We start from the raw sequence: 20,714 nt of genomic DNA, 5'->3' as shown, positions 1-20,714 counted from the left end.
GGATATAAATTTGTCGGTGAGATATTGGATTTCGTTGTAAAGGTCAGTTGGTGAGGAGCTGTATTTTAGTGCATTGTGAACTTGATTATATAAAACTGCTTTTTTAGTGTTTAGGGGGTGATGAGAGGCAAAATGTAAGTATTTACCGGTGTTTGTATTTTTCCTGAAAATTTTCATATTTAATTTTGTGCCTGTTATATAGATGGTGAGGTGCGGAAATTTATCTGATTGTTTTTGTCCAATTGCAAGAGTGAATTTAAGTCTGTCATGTATAGAGTTGAGTTTTACGAAGAGGTTATCAATGATGAATCTGTTGCCTCTTACAAGAATGTTGTCGGCGTAGCGCATGTATAGTTTTAATTCAGGGGGAAAGTTTTTAGAAACAGATGATACCTTAACAAAACGTACCTCCCTTTCTATGGACCATATTCTTGAGCTCACCACCCTTCTATTAGAAGCAAGATTTTTTAGATTTAACAAAAAAAAATTTTCAACAAATATTTGGCTTACCGATGGGCCTAGGCATTTTGGTCCCATTGTCCGAAATTTACCTAGCTGCCATTGAGAGCCAAATTCTACACCCCTTTCCCCCTTTGCCTATTACAAGAATGTTGTCGGCGTAGCGCATGTATAGTTTTAATTCAGGGGGAAAGTTTTTAGAAACAGACGATACCTTAACAAAACGTACCTCCCTTTCTATAGACCATATTCTTGAGCTCACCGCCCTTCTATTAGAGGCAAGATTTTTTAGATTTAACAAAAAATTTTCAACAAATATTTGGCTTACCGATGGGCCTAGGCATTTTGGCCCCGTTGTCCGAAATTTACCTAGCCGCCATTGAGAGCCAAATTCTACACACCTTTCCCCCTGAACTAAAACTATACATGCGCTACGCTGATGACATTCTTGTAATAATCAGCAGATCCATCATTTGATAACCTCTTCGTAAAACTCAACTCTATACAAGACAGACTTAAATTCACCCTTGAAATTGGACAAAACAATCAGATAAATTTCCTCAATCTCACCATCTATATAACAGGCACAAAATTAAATACGAAAATTTTCAGGAAAAATACAAACACCGGTAAATACTTACATTTTGCCTCTCAAAACCCCCTAAACACTAAAAAAGCAGTTTTATATAATCAAGTTCACAATGCACTAAAATACAGCTCCTCACCAACCGACCTTTACAACGAAATCCAATATCTCACCAACAAATTTATATCCAGAGGTGTTACCACCACCAACTTATTTTAAACACAATCTCCATCGCTAAAAATAAAATTAAACTTAACAATCCAACCAAACACAACAATAAAACAAACACCCGCATAGTCCTTCTTTATCACTATGAACTCGTAGGACAGTTCCACCATCTATTTAATGACACTGATATCTCCCTTGTTTTTTCCGCCTACGACAAATTAGGATCCTTCTTCAGCTCCTATAAAGACACACACAAATATCCTACAAACGACCTCAATAATATAATATACCTCATTAACTGTCAACCAAACTATAATACATGTTACATCGGAAGTACCACTACCAAATTTGGCTCATCAAAAACATCCAACACCCGTGCATACTATCATTTCCATAGCTTCACATCTAACCAATCTGTCACAGAACTTACAATTCATGCCCAGACCCACAACCACACCCCCCTCATTGACTCTGCCATTTCCATCATTAAACTAAAATCCAGCTACAGAATACTTCAATATGAAGCCCTAGCTATTGAATGGTACCGGCACCACTCAAACCTTAAAATTCTAAATTCCAAACTTCCCTTCAATCTTTCCCCAATTTGGAACCTCTCGCGATTAAAGTTCCCACATGTCAAAAAAGGCATCACGAGAGTAGAATTTATTTCTTAAATACCACGCACGTTCACTCTCCACACATTGCCAACTGAAGACGTTTTACCCAACGAAAGTCCCCGTAACGACTATTGGCTTCACCGTATTCACTTATTTAGTTTTTAATTATTCTTTTGCCTCTTTTACTTCAATGAGAACCAAGGATTGGATGTGTACAATTCTGTTTCCTCTTGCCTATTTTAAATCAGTCAACACTTACCTACTTCCCCCCCTTTTTAATTTTATTCAATTTAACAATTCAACCTAAATATTAACAACGCTGCCTAAGTAAGCCATCGCAGATTAATTCAAGGTGAGTAGTGCTTTATAAGCATTCGCTATCCTTTACTAGTCTATTAACACGGTACTTGAAGATCTCTCTAAAACTTCGCATTGTGCATTTTAGTCTCATTGTAACCATGCTTACAGCAAGGCGCCTCCGTAGCCAGGTGAGCAGGAGCAGCAGCAGTGCGTAGCACACACTTCTTGATTAGACTGGGGTTCGAGCCCGTGACCACCGCATATCCCCCAGAGCAATATGGCCTTAGTTGCTAATTATCCTAAAAACCAAACAACAACAGCTTACAGCAAAATATCACTTAGCTGCAACAAAGTTGAAGGAAGACAACTTCATTGCCAAATATCTCTTTCCAGCATATCCCACACGTTCTCAATAAGATATCGTGTAAAAAACATTATGGGAATCTTATAGCCTTGAAACTTTATTAGACATGTTGGACAGACAACTCGTGCAGTCGAGACTTGCTAGTTTTCGTAAAATCGGAAAAATGCTAACGTATTGTGATTTTCTCTTGTAGAAGATCTGTGTCCTTGTTTTGAAATTAAAATCAGTGGTGTGAATTTAAACCAAATAAAATAGAGTGATAAATAGAATGTATATGCTATTAAAAAATATTATAGGAATATTTCTTAATCCTATTATTTAGGATTATTTTAATTTCTTTCCATTGAAAAACCAAAGGAGGGCACCGAGGGGTGTTTTCATTATGATAGGATGAATTACCTTGTTTGTGTACCCACAAAAATCAGAAGAAAAGTAAGATGCTAGTTGGTTCATGAACAAAATTATACCAAAATGTAAAAGAGACTGAAGTAAGGATGGAGAGAACCTGCAACAAGAGGGATCAGAAATTTTAGTTACCATTCAGACAAGAGAAAGTTTTCTTTCTACCCATGGTCTTTTCAAATCAGCTTTGAATAATTGGTTTGCAAATATTTTACAAGTTTTAGCATAAGCAGAGAATGAAACTAGAGATTTGGATGCAAGCCTTTTGCAGTAAGCTTTCAGAAATAACCTTTGTTGTGCTAAGGCAGCCATTTAGATAAAAGATGAAGTTTAGAGAGAATGAGAAATACCAATCACATCTCTCGGAAATTTTAATCAAGTGGAGCATGGAACTACAGACTTCAGTGTGATAGTGTGTTATCTTTCTGAATAAGATGTTTCATCATATCCAACTTCACTCTGCAAAGGGATGTCACTTTGCTTTGAAACATCACACAGTCGCTTACTTTTCAGTAATATTGTATGTGCTTCCTTATAGTGTAAGAAAGCACATATAATATATGAATGAATCAATGGGAAAAAATAAGGGGACCTATAAAAAAAAAAAAAGCAGTAAAAGGTGGAAAGAAAATGGGGAGGAAACACCACAAGTTGCCTTGTGGAAAGTTAAGGGCATACCATCTGCAATTCATGCATAGGTTCCACTGGCCTACAAAGGTCACAGAGTTGTGCTACTGGCATTATGCCCTCATGGATAGCACAGTTGGTACAATCACCATCCTCCCCACATCAGGTGGAAAAGACCTGAGTAATCAAGATGAATGATATTGAATGACATTGGCATGAGAAATTTTTCTCAGTGGCATGAGAAATTTTTATGGGTCTTTTTCACAATATGCCTGGGTTAGTCAGTGCAGAATTTTGCACTCAGTTTGTTTCACAAGGGTAATTAATTATTGCTCCACTTTAAAGAAGCCAGAATAGAGATAAACAAAGCATTATGGCAGAAGAAAGAATATATGGAACTCCAATCGGTGTACCCATAAAAGCAGTATCAAAGAAAAGGCCGCCTGGTCTTATATTAAAAGACTGATGCTGCAGAAAGTTTTACAGCAAGTGATGGATGGATTGAACATTAGAAAAAATGTAATGGTATATATGCATTGAGTGTTAGAGGAGAAATTTAAAGAAGAGTTATCATCATATATTAACAGAAAAAATTGATTAAAGAACAGGTCTAAATTATAAGATGGTAAAAAAAAAAAGTGTAAATCACTAGCACCAGGAAACAGAAAATCCAAAGAGATAATCATGATATCTACCTGCTGTTTTTTGTTGTTGGTAAATTAACCAATCCTACAGCTTTTAAAAATATAATTTTTTTATATTTAACAGTTTACTACTACTTATAAAAGTCAGCATGGATGGCATCTGCATTATTCAAAGAATGGCTTTTCAATGAATTTATATACCTTTTGTAAAGAAACATTTTAAGAAAATAAACATACCTGAAAAGGCTATTTTTTTTTTTCTGGATAACACTCCTTCACATCACAGTTGTGAAGAACTTAAAGAAGGTGGCATAAAGGCCAGATTTTTAACACTGAATTTAACATCCTTTATCCAGCCTATGAATTAACGGAGTTCTAGAATGTCTAAAGCGACAACATAAATGAAATGTTTGAGTTCAGTTTTGGGAAAAAAATATACATGAATATGTCTTATATAACCATTAAAAGTTGTTCACATCAAAGGTCAAAGAATTGTTTACAATATAACACTAGCATGAAACAGAATTCCAAGTTCAACATTTACTAAATCTCAGAGAAAATTGATCCAAGGTTGACAATGCTAATTAAATTCCTGAACTAAACGAAGGTAATGAAGAACATAAATTAGCTGATTTTTAGGCACATCGTTTACAACAAAAAGACATATGGCAAAGGATTCAGTAATGTATTACAACAAATCATCACCGATTTGTTGGAAAATGAAATTATGAGCATTGCAGAAATCATGCACACTATAATGGAAACAAATAGATCTAAATATGAAGAAGTGGTTGAATCAAATCCAGAGCTAAAAATTTCTTGTGCAGCAGCAAAAAATGCCCAGTAAACACAGTTGTGACAATTAAAAGAATCATTAATTTGAATATCATTTTTCCCGACTGTATCAGGTGTGGCCAACCTTTTTCTCTAATGTGCCACATATTTATGTCAAATTATTAAGTAGTGCTACACCACCCAAGACAAATATCAAATAATTTGAATTGGGGAGGGAGACAGGTCTCAAGCTGCAACTAGCTCACTTTCAATTTTGTAATCCATGCAGTGCATAATATTTTTGCTAACTAAGCAGGTAAACTGAAATAAATAAGTTCTTGAAATAAAAATATTTTTATAAAAAAAATTTAATATAAAAATAGAATACAGGCTTACACAAGTGCTCCAATTGTCTGTTCCCATAATACTCCTACTTTTTTATATAGTAATTGTCCTTAATGAGATAGTTGAATCTTATTTGTTCACTGTTTACTCAACTTGACTATCCAATATGATATTATCAAAAATAAAATTAGAATAAAAAAAAATGTCAAAAATCATATAAAAAATAAAAGGCCCATGTTATTTTTTGATGAAGTTATATTTTCTTCGTATGTATATCATTTTATTCAATTTCATCAACTTGTAAATTAGAAATCCAGAGAATTTATTTAATTTTGTCTTTTGTAAGCTCAGATCAGACAACTAAAGCTAACATGTATGAGCTTTTCTAATGATTTTCAAAGCTATTTTCTTACTGCCATCTATTATAAACTGTCTACAATTACTTGGAAAAACATTTCTGGTCTCGAAATATTCAAGTATATGCTGCCATATTTTATATTCATACATAAACTGGCATATTATTTGAAATGACCTTCAAAGCATATATATATAACAGATAATTCATATAAAAATAAAAACAAAAATAAAAATCGAATTAATACATAGGCCAGTAGCATGGCAAAACTGTAGAATGAAAGTTAACATAAAAATTAAATCAACAGGGAGGGGAAAAAGTAAAGGTAACAAGATAGAAACTGTAGCCGAAAGTCCCCAAATAATTTAGAGTTCAATTAAATCCAATTAATAATAAAACCATTTTAAATTTAAAATAACACCAATTATATAATAATTTAGCAGCACCCCCCCCCCCCATGTAAGGTACCAGTTCCGAGATTCGTGAAATATCACCAAAAAGGGACTAAAATGAACTACTAAAAGAAAACAAAGTAACAAAATAATAGACTGACCATTATGCCCCATATTGACGGAGGACCACGAGGCCAATAATGGTCATGGAATCACTCCATGGTCAAGCGATCATTTTCCAGATATTGACTGGAACTTGTGGGTTGGTCACTCGTGCACTAGCAAGACTTTTGTGGATTTATTGGAGGATTGTTTTCTACAGCAACATGTTTGAGGGGCAACCAGAGGGGGTAATACTCTTGATCTGATTATTAGCAGTGATGATGCATGCATTAGGAATTTGCAGATAAAGGAACCACTAGGTGACAGAGATCACAGTCTACTGATGGAGGATTTACTTAAAGATGTAACAACCATCAAGGGTAAAGGGATGGGTTTTTGTTTTTATAAAGGTGACTACAGTGGTCTCAGGCAGTTTTTGAAATCTGTACAGTGGGAACAACTAATGATGTTAAAAACAGTGAATTCTAAATGGGAGGCGTTCAGGGAATTAATCTTGGAAGCTACTAGGCTTTTCATACCAACTAAGAAATACTGTTCAAGACTTAGGCCTAAATGGATGTCAGATGAACTAATGAGGCTCATGGCAGAGAAGGAAAATGCATGGGATGCGTATAAATTAGCAGGTGACACAGAAACCTACTGCAGATATTAGCTAGTCTATAATCAAGTCACAAAGGAGGTTAGGCAAGCAAAGGCTGATTATGAGAAATACTTGGCAAAGGATGCAAAGAAAATCAACGAAGACTTCTTTACTTATATAAACTCTAGAAGGAAGGGGATGAATCACATTAGTCCACTTGATGTTGGTGTTTCGACTGTTGATGATCCTGCTCAGATAGCTGACAAACTGAATGAGTATTTTGCATCTACATTCACACATGAGGAATTCTGTAAGGAAGGGGCAGACAGAAGTTTACTAAACTCTAACAGGGAGCTAAATTATTTTGTAATAATGGAGAGCAAAGTGGAGGAGAAATTGTTGAAGTTGAACATAAAAAAGACACCTGGGGCAGATGGAATCTGTTCGGTTATATTGCTGGAGGCAGCGAGTGAAGTAAGTGAGCCCTTTGCCATAATTATGAGAGCATCCTTAGATTCGGGGAGGTCCCTATGGACTGGAGATGTGCAAATGTATCCCCAATCCACAAAGAGGGTTCAAAGGATGATACAAATAATTATAGACCTGTTAGTTTAACTTCTGTTCTGGGGAAAATAATGGAGTCACTGGTTAAGGAGGTGATACAGGATCACCTAGACAAGACAGCAGTAATAGTTCAGACACAGCATGGGTTTGTGGTCACAAAGAAACTGGATGCAAAAAATAATTTTGATATCAAATACTTGGATTTCAGGAAAGCTTTTGATATTGTTGCACATGGAAGACTGCTGTACAGATTGGAGCGGTATGGCATTAAGGGCAAGTTACTGCAATGAATAAAAGGATGGTTGAGTGGGAGACGGCAGAGAGTGGTAATAAATGGACACTGCTCTACGTGGACTAATGTTATTAGTGGAGTTGCCGAGGGTTTGGTGCTGTGCCCATTGTTGTTTTGTGTATTTATTAATGATATTGATGAAGGTATATCAGGCTTAATGTCCACGTTTGCAGATGATACAAAGGTTGGTAGGGTTGTTAATGATAGTAAAGACAGTATGCTACTGCAGCAGGATCTAGAAAAGTTAGGTAGAATGGCTGAGAGAAGTGGCAACTGAAGTTTAATATTGACAAATAATTTTTTTTTTTTTTTAGGAGCATTAGCAACTAAGGCCATATTGCTCTGGGGATATGCAGTGGTCATTTCCTGACCTTTCCACATCCTCCATATTTGGTGGTCACGGGCTCGAACCCTGGTCTAATCAAGAAGCGTGTGCTGCTCCTGCCCACCTGGCTACGGAGGTGCCCACCTGCGAGGTGATCTGATTGAGGTGTATAAGGCCTTGAATGGTTTCAGCAGGCTCAATGCTGATGGGATACTTCCACTTGCTGAGATTAAGAACCTGAGGGGCCATAGATTCAAATTGAAGAAACATTTGTAGAATACATTTCAGCAGTTTGCCTTTAGTCATTGGGTATTTGATTGCTGGAAGAGACTTCCATCACAAAAGGTATTTGATTCTATAGGTATTAGAAAATTCTAATACACAAAGGGTATTAGAATCCATGGTAATTAGTATTGTGCATGGGTTGGAGGTTGAGAAGATGAAAGAAGATACTTGTTGACATTAGACTTGAACTTCTGTTAATAATATAATATAATTATACAATAATACAATATACAGCAATTACAAAGATACATATCAAGCTGAAACATCAACACAGCTATGAAGGGAGAACAATCCCAATATTTTAGGCAAGGCAACAGCATCAGTTCCAAACTAATACAGTCTAAAACCGGTGAGGGGGATGTGAACTGAAGATTCAATCTCATATGTATCTCACAATACATAAGTTACAATACTCAACAACAGAGTATCAAGTAAACAAGTCCTAAGAGAGGTTCATACTCATGATCCTTACACATAGCCAAACTACCAAATAGTCAGCATCAGTTCCCAGACTAAAACAGTGCAGAAGCTGTAAGAGAAATACCCATTTACTATACAACCTCACGCATAGCATATAACATTGATCATATAGTCTTCAATGCAGAATACTAAGTATACAAACACCAAAGAGAGGATCTAACACAAGAAGACAAACAAAAGAGTGCTGTTAACATTCCAATCTATGTTAACACAATAAAATACTCCTGCCTAAAGTATTTTAGGACAGGAAAAAATCAACCAGAAAAAGTTCAGGGAGTACTAAATTAGTACTTTAACATATTACATTAATTATTTTATTATTATTATTTTTTTTCAATACCCAGAACAAGTAGCAACACAGAATTTTTATGCACCCCAAAAGGCAAGTTCAACCTATTCACAATATTTACAGTAAAGAGTTTACAATATTTATAGTTAAGATAAGATCTGAAAAATCTTCAGATCAAAACAACTATTAAACATAAGTACAAACAGAAATTTAATAATGTTGCCAAGTAGGCAGAGGCACCTCCGTAGCCATGTGGGCAGGAGCAGCAGTACTTAGCACACGCTTCTTGATTATACCAGGGTTCGAGCCTGCGACCACCAAATACGGAGGATGCGGGAAAGGTCAGGGAATGACCACCGCATATCCCCGGAGCAATATGGCCTTAGTTGCTAATGCTCCTAAAAAAAAAAAAATAATAAAAATAACTAACTAACAAGTAGGCAGAACCAAAAGTTCAAAACCAAAGTAGGCAGGCAACACCAAAGTATTCAACTAAATTGAGAAAATTATTCAACCAATTATTCAATCTAGAAATAGCAATCAGATAACATTTATTATTCTCCTCCTTCTGTGGAATACCTTATCAGCAAAATTTGCTAGGTCCCCAAAATTTTCTTTATTTTCAACAAGTTTTGGGAGATCACATTCGTCATAAACATTAGTTAACATCTGTAATTCATACCTATAATCAACGTAGTAATTACACTGAAATATTATACGTTGGAGAGTCTCCGGAGAACCACATTTACACATTGGAGAGGCAGCCAAACCCAGAGTATGCAACTTTGAATTTAGATTGTCGTGTCCAGAATGCAAAAAGGTTAAATTTACCCCTGGATTAAACCAAAGGTAATGTTTATCAAATTCAGTTTAGGCAAAAATCCAAACGTTATCCGGCCAGTAATGGCATTTACTCATTCATTTTGCAAATCACTAATTAATTGATTCCTTAGTCTTGTTATATCATTCTTAGTAGGTAAATCAAGATTAATGGAGTACTGTCCATTAATCTTGATTTACCTACTAAGATTAATGGAGTACTGTCCACGGGTTTTAGGCACACCTTGCCTTCTGAAATATTGAAGATAATTAAAAATGACTTCATATTTTATAGGTATTTTACCCAAAATAACTTGTAGAGCCACAGTTGAAATTGTACAGCAAGAAAGAGGTGAGAGTACAGATGGGCAAAAGTTGTGGCTAATACATTTGGCAAGAGACCATAGTGCTCAACTACTGTTTGCACAAGAAGCAAGTTTTCTAATCAGTCTTTTCAAAATCAAGCTTGGACTGATTAATAACTGCATTGCAATAGTTGCAAGCTTTGGTGTGGGCAGAAAATGAACCTGGAGATTTGGATGCATGCCAATTGCGATATGTAACGTTCTTATCTTGTTGGAAAACCAAGCTTTAGGTAAAGGACAAGATTTTAAGGTGGAATTTGGAATAAAGGATTTCATCCCTAAAGAATAACTTCACTGACATGATTGCACAAACATTGATATCTGAAGATTTAAAACAGTAATCTGACTAAGGGAAAGAAGAATAAACATTTTTCAGGTCGTTCCATTTCACACTCATGTAATGGTAAACAACACAAGGCTGTGAATGACCACAAGAGAAAGGCTCCATTAGAGAGAGAAGACCATCACCAAGTTATGTTCTGAAATGAGAAAAGTGAGAAAAAGATCAAGAGTGTTGGTTGTGTGGTTAGGATTGTCTGGTAGGTAAATGAACACTCTGTGCAAGGTCATAAATAATTTCAAGAGGCATAAACCTCAGCATCTCAACCAGCTGAGTCAGTGTGACTAGAAAACTGAAACCAGCTGGAGTTGTGAAGATTGAAATCAAGGAAAATTACTTCAATGTTAGGAAATTTGTACTGGAAAAAATCAAGTTTCAAAGGAAGGAAGTCAGAGTTCCAAGTGATTGATGGAATTGTGAAGTTGATAGCTGCAACAGATGAATTTTACAGAATAGGTTTAAGCCAGAGAAGATCAGAAAGAGGAGATTTCAAATTACTAAATCTCTGATGGGAATATCAGAGCACATAATACATAAGTAGATCACATTTGAAGTGAAACAAATCATACAGCAAATAATTAGGACAACTGAGATGAGCAGTGGTTGAAGCAACTGATAATTAGAATTCTGTAAGAAAAAATATGTCGGGCTAGATAGACTGTAAGTGGAAATGGATATCATTGAAATTGGAATATTTTTTGCCAAATGAACATGGAAATGTTTGGAAAGTTTAGATATTTTTGCAGATAGCTTCGTTCTGTTAGTTTGACTATTCGTGATTTATTCAGTAGTAAAGAAGAGGTGGGGCAACTGTATGAAGTAATTAAATTTTTGAATATGGTATACACAGCAAGAATGTACCCAGCTCCTTCATGTAACATGGCCTTGACAATGCTAATAAAGATTTTGTTGAAAATCTTTATATTATTAAGTGTAAAAACACAAAATTTTAAAATTTCTGAACTTTTCATTAAAAATAATAAAAAATTGCATTAAATAAGTATTGCATTCATTTAATAAAAGATCAAATGTTGGTATACTGCCAACTGCATAAAAAAAAAAAAACTTTTTTCAGAAATAAAAAAGAACATTTGCACTCTGTCAGAGAGGGTGTCACTGTATTTGTTATGATTGCAGACACAGCAACTGGCTGATTAAAAAAGTATTCATGAAACATAAAAATTAAAAAACTGGATAATCTGAATATAGAAATATGTCTTATATACAGATAAATATATTTATTTTATTATTTTATTTGTTTTCCAGGAACCTACTTCAGTTTGCACGTGATAATGATGATGTTGCTAAAGAAATAGCAGATAGGTGAGTTGCCACAACTGATTATCCCAGTGATATTCATTTTAACAGAATTGACTACTGCTAAGATTAACCTATTTGTAAAACATATAGTTTAATCCCAGCGACATATAGAACATTACATAAAATCAAACAAATTGGATGCATTACTGCATTACATATATATAATAATTATACATAATAATAATATAATAATATATATTATTATGTAGAACATATATAAAGGAGTCAACAACTTTGTTAGTAAACCAAGGTAGATAAATATATAAATAATTGGTATATTATTTATTTAAAATCCTTTTTTTTTTAAATTTGCCATTAAGAAATGACTACAGCTGTCTGTCAAGCTTAGAAAGTATTGGATTTTAGTAATGGTTCTCAGTGGGCCACTTATTTGGTATTATGGCAGAAAGGAAAGGAAAAATGTCATTATGTGGGGAGAGGGAAACTCTCAGAAGTTCATTTCCTGAGAGCTTTTTTTCTGTATAATTCCACTGTTAAAGAAGATATTTTCTATAGCAGTAATTTTCAAACTTTTCCTCACTGTGTGTCAGCTATTTGTCAATTTCTATTTGATATAGAAATAATAGAAATTTCTACAAAATTTCTATTATTATTAATCAATACAACATACAGTACTGGCTGAAAAAGTAGCAGTTGTCATTCATTTTGTTTGTTTGTTATACTTGTATACTAATGAAAGTTTAGCTGCATGAAAATATTGTCTTATTTCTGCTACTTGATAAATACCATTTATGTTCTTCTCAGATCAGTGCATTCCTGCCGGCATTGTTCTTTCTTTCTCATTGCATTAATGAAGTGTTCATTGTATCTGATAAGGTCCTGACAGCTTTACTGATTTTTCATCTTCAGACTTATAGTGCTTGTCACCTGTTGGAACCTTCACATTTCAAAACAAGTATTCACAGAATGACAGATCATTCAGGAAGTAGAAGATGGAAGCAGTTTTTCATCTTCAATGTTGTAATAAGATTTGAATACCATGCTGAACATGAGGCAATGCATTGAAGATGATGATGCCCTCATGCAACATTTGTTACTGTTTCCATTGTGGGCCGGCCGGGCTAGCCGGGTGGGTAAAGTGCCTACCTGGCAACCCAAAGGTCGCGGGTTCGATTCCCGCCTCGGGCTTGGATCAAAGTACTGCAAAAACCTTGGGAGGTGCATTATGGCCACAGAAGCCTATGCGCCAATAAAAAAAAAAAAAAAAAAAAAGTTTCCATTGTGCTTCTGGTGCATGTAGTTCTGCAAATCTTCGTATAATAGTTTCCACCAATAGTCTGATCCAAAAAGCATAGGATGAGTCAAAAGCAAGCTTATGCTGAATAAAATTATATCGCCTTTCTAGCTCCTGCTTGTCACTAGCAGTCTTCTTCCTCAAGGACTTTATTGCATACCATTTGACATTTTTGCTCTTCATTTGGGGATCAGATAAGTGCACACGTCTTATCGACTGTCAAAATGTAGTTCAAAAGTATTGTACATAATTTTATCTATATGTACCATCATTCTCCACAGCAGTATAGTGCCTTCACCATTCACACTTGCTTGAAAAAAAATATAAGGTTTGATTCTCCTTGCGCCCTAGAGGAATTCTCTGTACAGGCTTTTTTTCACTCATGACTGCTGGCTGGTCTCAGGCTTAGTAGTTAAGTCACAGATTCTGAATTATTTTGTTGAATTAGTATACCATCATTCTCCATAATAATGTAGGGCTTCACTATATTCATCACTTATTAAAAAAAAAAAAAGTGTACAGTTTGATTCTTGTTGCAAACTAGAGGAATTTCTATGAAAGCTTTTTTATACTCACAACTGTTGGCTGGTCTGTCATAATGGTCTAGCCACAAAGTCTAAACCATTTTGTCAAATTGTTTGATGAAATAAGATTATTTGCAAATGTAAGAAACAATAAAATTACCAGAACTTGCTAACTTGAACTGATTAACAATTTGTTTTTTGCACACTTCATAAAATAAAACATTATAATAAAATAAATAAGTTTCAAGGTCATGATTACTCAGTAGCAACAATGTAACATATGAAAGCTTTTGGAAAAAGCTGTGAAGATTTACAATCAGAAAAATGAATCACATAAGTTAATATGAAAGGTTTTTTAATAAGTTAGTGAAAGTTCATTTCAGCATCAAAGTGTGGATTAAAAAAACTCAATTTTTATGTTTTTGATCTCTGTATAGTATGGCATGATAGTGCCAACAATTAAAATGTTTTTCTTTTTTTTTTTTTTTCAGGCAGTGAAGTATCTCATTTCATTATAAGTATTGTTCCAGCATATACAATAAATAGCCAACTTTTGAAGAACTAAAATATCTAAATTTGTAAAGTTGGTTTATACAAGTATAAAAATTCTAAACTTGAATTAAAAGCACATGCTTAGATTTACAAAGACATGAATTAATACTGATATATATATATTTATTCTAAGTAAATAAGAGCTTCTATAGACTCAATTTATCCTACATTATATTAACATTTCAAGAATAAACAAAGGAATTACCTTTATTCCGTCTATAGGATTCAACTCTCCTAGAATGCCAATAAATTACGAATGATAATATAAAATAATTTTAAAACTCAAAATGTGTTCCTCACCATCAGCCCACGAGTAATTCATTACCCCAGGATTGCAGTCGCAGACCCTACTTAGGCACATGGGCAAACCGAAAATCTGTCTATAAATCTTACCCTGAAATAAAATATAATTTGCCTGTTTTGTTATTTCGAATATTTATTCGCTTCACCCTCTCCTTTTATATTCATCCATTATTATAATACTTACTGTATTTAACAGTTAACATGGGAGATTGGTTGTTTAGTCTGATGCCCTTACATTAATGTAACTTTAAAATATTTTGCACAAAAACACCACATTTCATTAAGACAGCAAATTATATTTTATTTCAGGGTAAGATTTATAGACAGATTTTCAGTTTGCCCATGGGCCTAAGCCTAAGTGGCTTAATTGCAGAGATTTATCTAGATAAAATAGAAAGCATATACTTAACACCATGTTTACTGAAAATTACATTTGTAGATAATAATTCTCATTTTTATGGATTGCAACACTACAAACGAGGTTTTACAAACCTTCAAGGCGCCTCCGTAGCCAGGTGGGAAGGAGCAGCAGCATGTAGCACACGCTTCTTGATTAGACTGGGGTTTGAGCCCGTCACCACCAAATACGGAGGATGTGGAAAGGTCAGGGAATGACCACCGCATATTTCCGGAGCAATATGGCCTTAGTTGCTAATGCTCTTAAAAACCAAATAACAAACAAACCTTCAATAATATTCACACTAGGTGGAAATTTACATTAGAGATAGAACAGGAAGAAACTAGGACCATCAATTTCTTAAACTTCACACTTAAAGGGGAGGTTGAAAATATAAGTTTTAGTATTTATCATAAGCCCGCAAACACGGGGATGTTTCTTCACCACAGTACAGCAATACTCCACATAGCACTGATAATTGGTACCGAAACTGTTCTGTGTTATTTGTTTTATTTATTTATTTTTTTGGTAGTTGTTGGCGCATCGGCTTCTGTGGCCATAATGCACCTCCCAAGGTTTTTGCAGTACTTTGATCCAAGCCCGAGGCGGGATTCGAACCTGCGACCTTTGGGTTGCCAGGCAGGCACTTTACCCACCCAGTTAGCCCGGTCGGCTTCTGTGTTATGTGAAACCACGCTGATTGAAGCATAATTATAATGGGTTTTAATTGAATGCATACCAGAGAAACAGTCTATAAACAAATTATAATAAATCTGTAAACAATTTGCTTTTGATAGCCAATTAAAAGGATTTGAAATTAAAAATATTGCAAAAATTTTATTAATGAAAAGTAATGTCATTAGAGATGAGAAAGGAGCTTTATTGTTTATTTAAGTATTTCAATAATAAATTCCATGAAGTCGTTTCTTCTTTTTCTCGGCATACAAGTCTTTGTTAGCATCAAAACCCATCTTGTAAAATTTGCCATATATTGATGCTATGTTCAACATCCGAATCTCCATTCATAATTGCCTTGCAGGTTAGTCAACCCCCCCCCCCCCAAAAAAACTTTCTCCAATTCTTCTGTTGTAAATACATTTGGTGCCGCTTTGGTGTTATCCACTTCAGAATATTGTGCCGCTTTGGTGTTATCCACTTCAGAATATTGTGCCGCTTTGGTGTTATCCACTTCAGAATATTGTGTTCTTTCTCGTCATCTGCAGTTTGCTCGTCAATTTCAAGGAGAGTTGCATCATCTAAGTCATTTGTGAGTCGATGCAGTTACATACATTAGCAGTGTCAAAAAATTTCAAATCCCAAGTCTTTTCCAATCTTCACAATGTCTTTGGCAATTGTCTGAATTCGTTATTCAAATCCATTGAAATAATTTGCCAAATGGAACGCATGTTGTTGGCAGTGATTTCTAGCCAAGATGCAAATATGTTTTTGATTGGATTTAAAGGGGTAAAAAATAAATTGTGAAATGAAAAGCTATCATGTCGTCCTGTCAGGATGGAATTAAGAATACTGAACACTGCTGCATGTTGCCGGTGACTGCCTGAGGGGAGCTATTGGCAGATGTGCATGTGCCAATAGCTCCCCTTGGCACATTTATTTGCACGTGGTTATTGGCACATGTGCATGTGAGACGATAGAGTTGGCACTGCAGCATATATGTACGCGTTCATAGGCTACAACAATGCAGCATATATGTAGAATATGTGTCTAGGCTGTTCAATGAGTTTTAATATGTACAGTAAATTTTTGATTTAAACTAAATTGAAAACCGTGTTATAGTGAAACCCATGCTGTTTGAGGCCATGCTAAGCGAGGTATTGCTGTAGTTATCCGTATTCACATAAAAGGTTGATCATGTTGAACTAGTTCTTAAATGCATATAAATATTCAACTACACAACTTGCCATACAGACAGAAATAGATGAATTGATTAAAAGGCATCTAAATAGAGGGGTTTTTTTTATGTAAACCCCAAACACGAGAGTTATTAAAACCTATAGTACTTAGTACCGTGCTTGGGTTTCAGGTTAAGAAGACAAAAGAAGATATTTATTGACATTGGACTTGAACTTCTGTAGATTGTAATTTTCAGAAAATACGTATTGAAGGAAGGTTGTTCCAGAAAACAGCAGTTGAATGAATAAATGAGGAAGATGAAAAGTTGGACAGTAAATGGATGTTGGCTGGTGGCGGCATGTGTTCGGACTGTTTTGAAAGAGAGAGCGGGAATTACAGAAGCCAATTCAGAAGAACAGTGCCCATGGAAATATCTGTAGAAGAGGCATGCAGCAGAAACAGTACGTCTATGAGAAAGCGAGTGGAGAGACTCTGTTAGAGATGAATCATTAATTAACCTAACTGCCCTCTTCTGAATGGAATCAAGAAGCCTGAGAGAGGTTTTGGGGGCACCACCCCAGATGTGGGAACAATATTCCATGGCAGGGCGGATTTGTGATTTATACAGAGTGAGCAGGTGTTTGGAAGAAAAGTAACGCCAAGAGCGAAAGAGAAAACCAAGTTTTTTAGATGCAGAGGAAGCAATATTTGTAATGTGCTTGTGCCAAGACAGATTAGAAGACAGGGTAATCCCCAAAAGAGATATATCATTTTGCCTGAAAATCGGAGTGTCACTAAAGATAAGCATAGGGGCAGGAGAATCCTTTTTGCGAGATATAAGACAAGACTGAGTTTTAGAAGGGTTGAAATCAACTAAGTTGTCTTTGCCCCACTGGAGAATTACCTGAAGATTGGCATTTAAGGAATTGGTAGCAGATTTTCGAGAAGTTGAAGCTGATTGAGCAGGGCAAGGTTTCTCAAAGTCAAATGCAATTTGCTATCATCAGCAAAACTATGGATAGGATTTCCAGTCAATAGAAGAAGGTCATTAATATACAAAAGGAAAAGAGTGGGGGAAAGAATTGAACCTTGGGAGACACCGGCATTAGTGGAGAAGTTAGAAGACAGTGAGCAATCAGAGAGAAAACTGGATAACCAATTACAAAAAACAGTTGGCAAACCATAAGATGGAAGCTTGTTTAAAAGACCTTTATGCCAAACACGACCGAAAGCCTTTGAGATGTCAAGAGCAACTACTTGTGTTTCACCGAATCTTTCCATTGAATTAGTCCATAAATGGGTAACATAAGCCAGAATATCACCAGTGGATCGACACTGACGGAATCCATACTGGCGATCGTTGATCAGGCGGAAGGTTTCTAGGTAGTTTAAGAGTTGGTGGTTAATTGATTTCTCCGTTACTTTAGAAAGAGTAGAAGTAATTGCAATGGGACGATAATTGGATGGAAGAGATTTGTCACCCTTTTTAGGAACTGGCTGGATATGAGAAAATTTCCAAGCAGAAGGAAAAACACCTTTGGAATAAGAAAGTGAAAAAAGGTGACAGAGAATAGGAGTAAGTTCAGGAGCACAGGTTTTGAGAACAAGTGGAGAAATACCATTGGGACCTGGAGCTTTTTTGCATCAAGATTCGTCAAAATCCTTCTGACATCCTTTTTACGGAAGACCACAGGAGGCATTGAATGAAGTGTGTTGGGAATGGTGGGAGATGTTTTAAAAAGATCATTAATACATGAGTTGGAAGAAAAACGGGATGCTAGCAGGTCAGCTTTATCCTTGGCTGAAGTGACAACAGAACCATCTGGTTTGGACAGAGGTGGGAGCAGAGATGGGCAAAAGTTGTGGCCAATAGCTTTGGCAGAGACAAGAATGCTTGGCTACCATTAGGGCAAGAAGCAAGTTTTCTACTCTTAGCCTGTTCAAACTCTAGTTTGGACTGATTAATAACTGCTTTACAATTGTTGAGAGCTTTGGTGTAGGCAGAAAATGAAACTGAAGAATTAGAAACAAGCCAATTACGATATGCAACATTCTTCTCTTGAACAGTCTTAGCACATTTATTGGAAAACCAAGGTTTAGATAAAGAACGAGATTTTAAAGTGGAGTGTGGGATAAAGGATTCCATTCCTGCAAGAATAATTTCACTGACACGATCTGAGCAAACGTTGACATCAGAAGTTTTGAAACAGTAATCCGACCAAGGAAAAGAAAAAAAGAAATCTCGCAGGTCATCCCATTTTGCATTCTTGTAATGCCAAACAACACGAGGTTGGGAATAGCCATGAGATAAAGGCTCCATTGGAGAAGAGACAATCACCAAGTTGTGATCTGAAGTGCCTAAAGGAACTGTCACTTCGACCGTGTACTTAGAAGGGTTGTTTGTGAGAAAAAGATCAAGCGTGTTGGCTGTATGGTTAGAATTGTCCAGTATTCTTGTAGGTAAATGAACAATCTGTGCAAGGTCATTAGTAATTGCAAAAGCCTCAGCATCTCGACCAGCTGGGTTGGTATGACTAGAAAATGGAAGCCAGCTGGAGTTGTGAACATTAAAATCACCAAGGAAAATTACCTCACTGTTATGAAAGTTGGCCTGGAGAAAGTCAAGTTGCAAAGAGAGGAAGTCAAAGAGCTCCAAGTGATTAGTGGAGTTGGGAGAACAGTAGAGACAACAGATGAATTTGACACAATGAGGTAGAGAGATTTTAAGCCAGAGAAGAACAAAGAGAGGAGATTCCAAATTGCCAAGTCTCTGACAGGGAATATTGGAATGGACATATGCACAAGTACCACCTTTGAGGCAAAAAGAATCATACAGTGAATAATTTGGGCATCTGAGACGAGCAGTAGTTGAATCAACCAATAACTGAGATTCTATCAGAAAACGTACATGGGTTTGGCAGAGTGCAAGTGGAAATGGACATTGTTGAGATTATAATTGAGACCACATATATTTGTGAAATGAATTAGGAAGTTTTTAGGAGGTTTAGATCTTTTCACAGATAAGCTTATTAGTTTGACAATTCATGGTGTATTCAATCGTAGAAAAAGTGAGTGGGACATGCTGTATGAAGTAATGAAATTTTTGGATATGGTGTACACATGGTAAGAATATACCCAGATCCTTGACATAACATGGCCTCGACAATACCTCCCCCCCCCCAGCATATACACTACTTGGACTCCCTCCAGTCACTATCTGGCAGTAGCGGTAGCAAGATTATACACTAGCTGATCTGGAAGTCTTCTAGAGAATTACCAATAGGTTCGGTCCAGTGTACTAACTAGCGGCCGGCCTGCAAACACCGTTTTAGACTGTACCCTCGAAATGTAAGGAATATTGGATCTCAATGTCGTCAATCATACTGCATGATTGGAAGAGATGGGGAAGGGTTGACCGGAACGTAGCTCTAGATACTAAACATGGGTTCCACCTCTTCAAGTCTCCAATAAGCAAAGTGGTGGTATTGCACCGTTTGATGAGAGTCATCTACCAATTAGTATACTCTCTTGCCTCTATTAATAGTATTAAATTGGAGGCTAAAGACAAAATTATTAATACTAGACAATAATGACAGGATCAATAAAAAAGTATTTTATTACAATTCCGTATATTGAGCACTGGTACAGACAACGTAACAATCTTTTTAAAGGGACTGAAATGAAAATAGTAGCTAAACCGACACGTAAGTTACATTTGATATTAAGGAATCACTTGGTATTATCTTCTTCCAAACAGTCACATGACTTCATTTACAACATTTCTTGTAGAGATTGTGGTTGATCCAATGCTTACATTGGGGAGGCACCTCCGTAGCCAGGTGGGAAGGTGCAGCAGTGCGTAGCACACGCTTCTTGATTAGACTGGGGTTCGAGCCCATCACCACCAAATACAGAGGATGCGGAAAGGTCAAGGAATAATCACCGCATATCCCGGAGCAATATGGCCTTAGTTGCTAATGCTCCCAAAAACCAAATAACAAACAAACAAACAGC

The 20,714-nt window shown here is 35.9% G+C and overlaps 1 protein-coding gene across 1 annotated transcript in view; it reads left to right on the top strand.

Moving 5' to 3' along the window:
• The window catches only part of LOC150080696 (protein O-glucosyltransferase 1-like), a 134,320-nt gene that overhangs the window by 95,946 nt on the left and 17,660 nt on the right, over positions 1-20,714 (top strand). Inside the window, exon 8 of the mRNA XM_090380787.1 lies at positions 11,762-11,818. Within this exon, the coding sequence (XP_090236913.1) occupies positions 11,762-11,818 (57 nt within the window). The remainder of the gene's footprint in view (positions 1-11,761; positions 11,819-20,714) is intronic.

This window comes from Mastigoproctus giganteus, chromosome 9 (assembly GCF_048544385.1).
Source record: "Mastigoproctus giganteus isolate SK-2022 chromosome 9, ASM4854438v1, whole genome shotgun sequence".
In the NCBI taxonomy this organism is placed as follows: domain Eukaryota; kingdom Metazoa; phylum Arthropoda; class Arachnida; order Uropygi; family Thelyphonidae; genus Mastigoproctus; species Mastigoproctus giganteus.
This window is presented reverse-complemented; position numbering and strand designations above follow the sequence as displayed.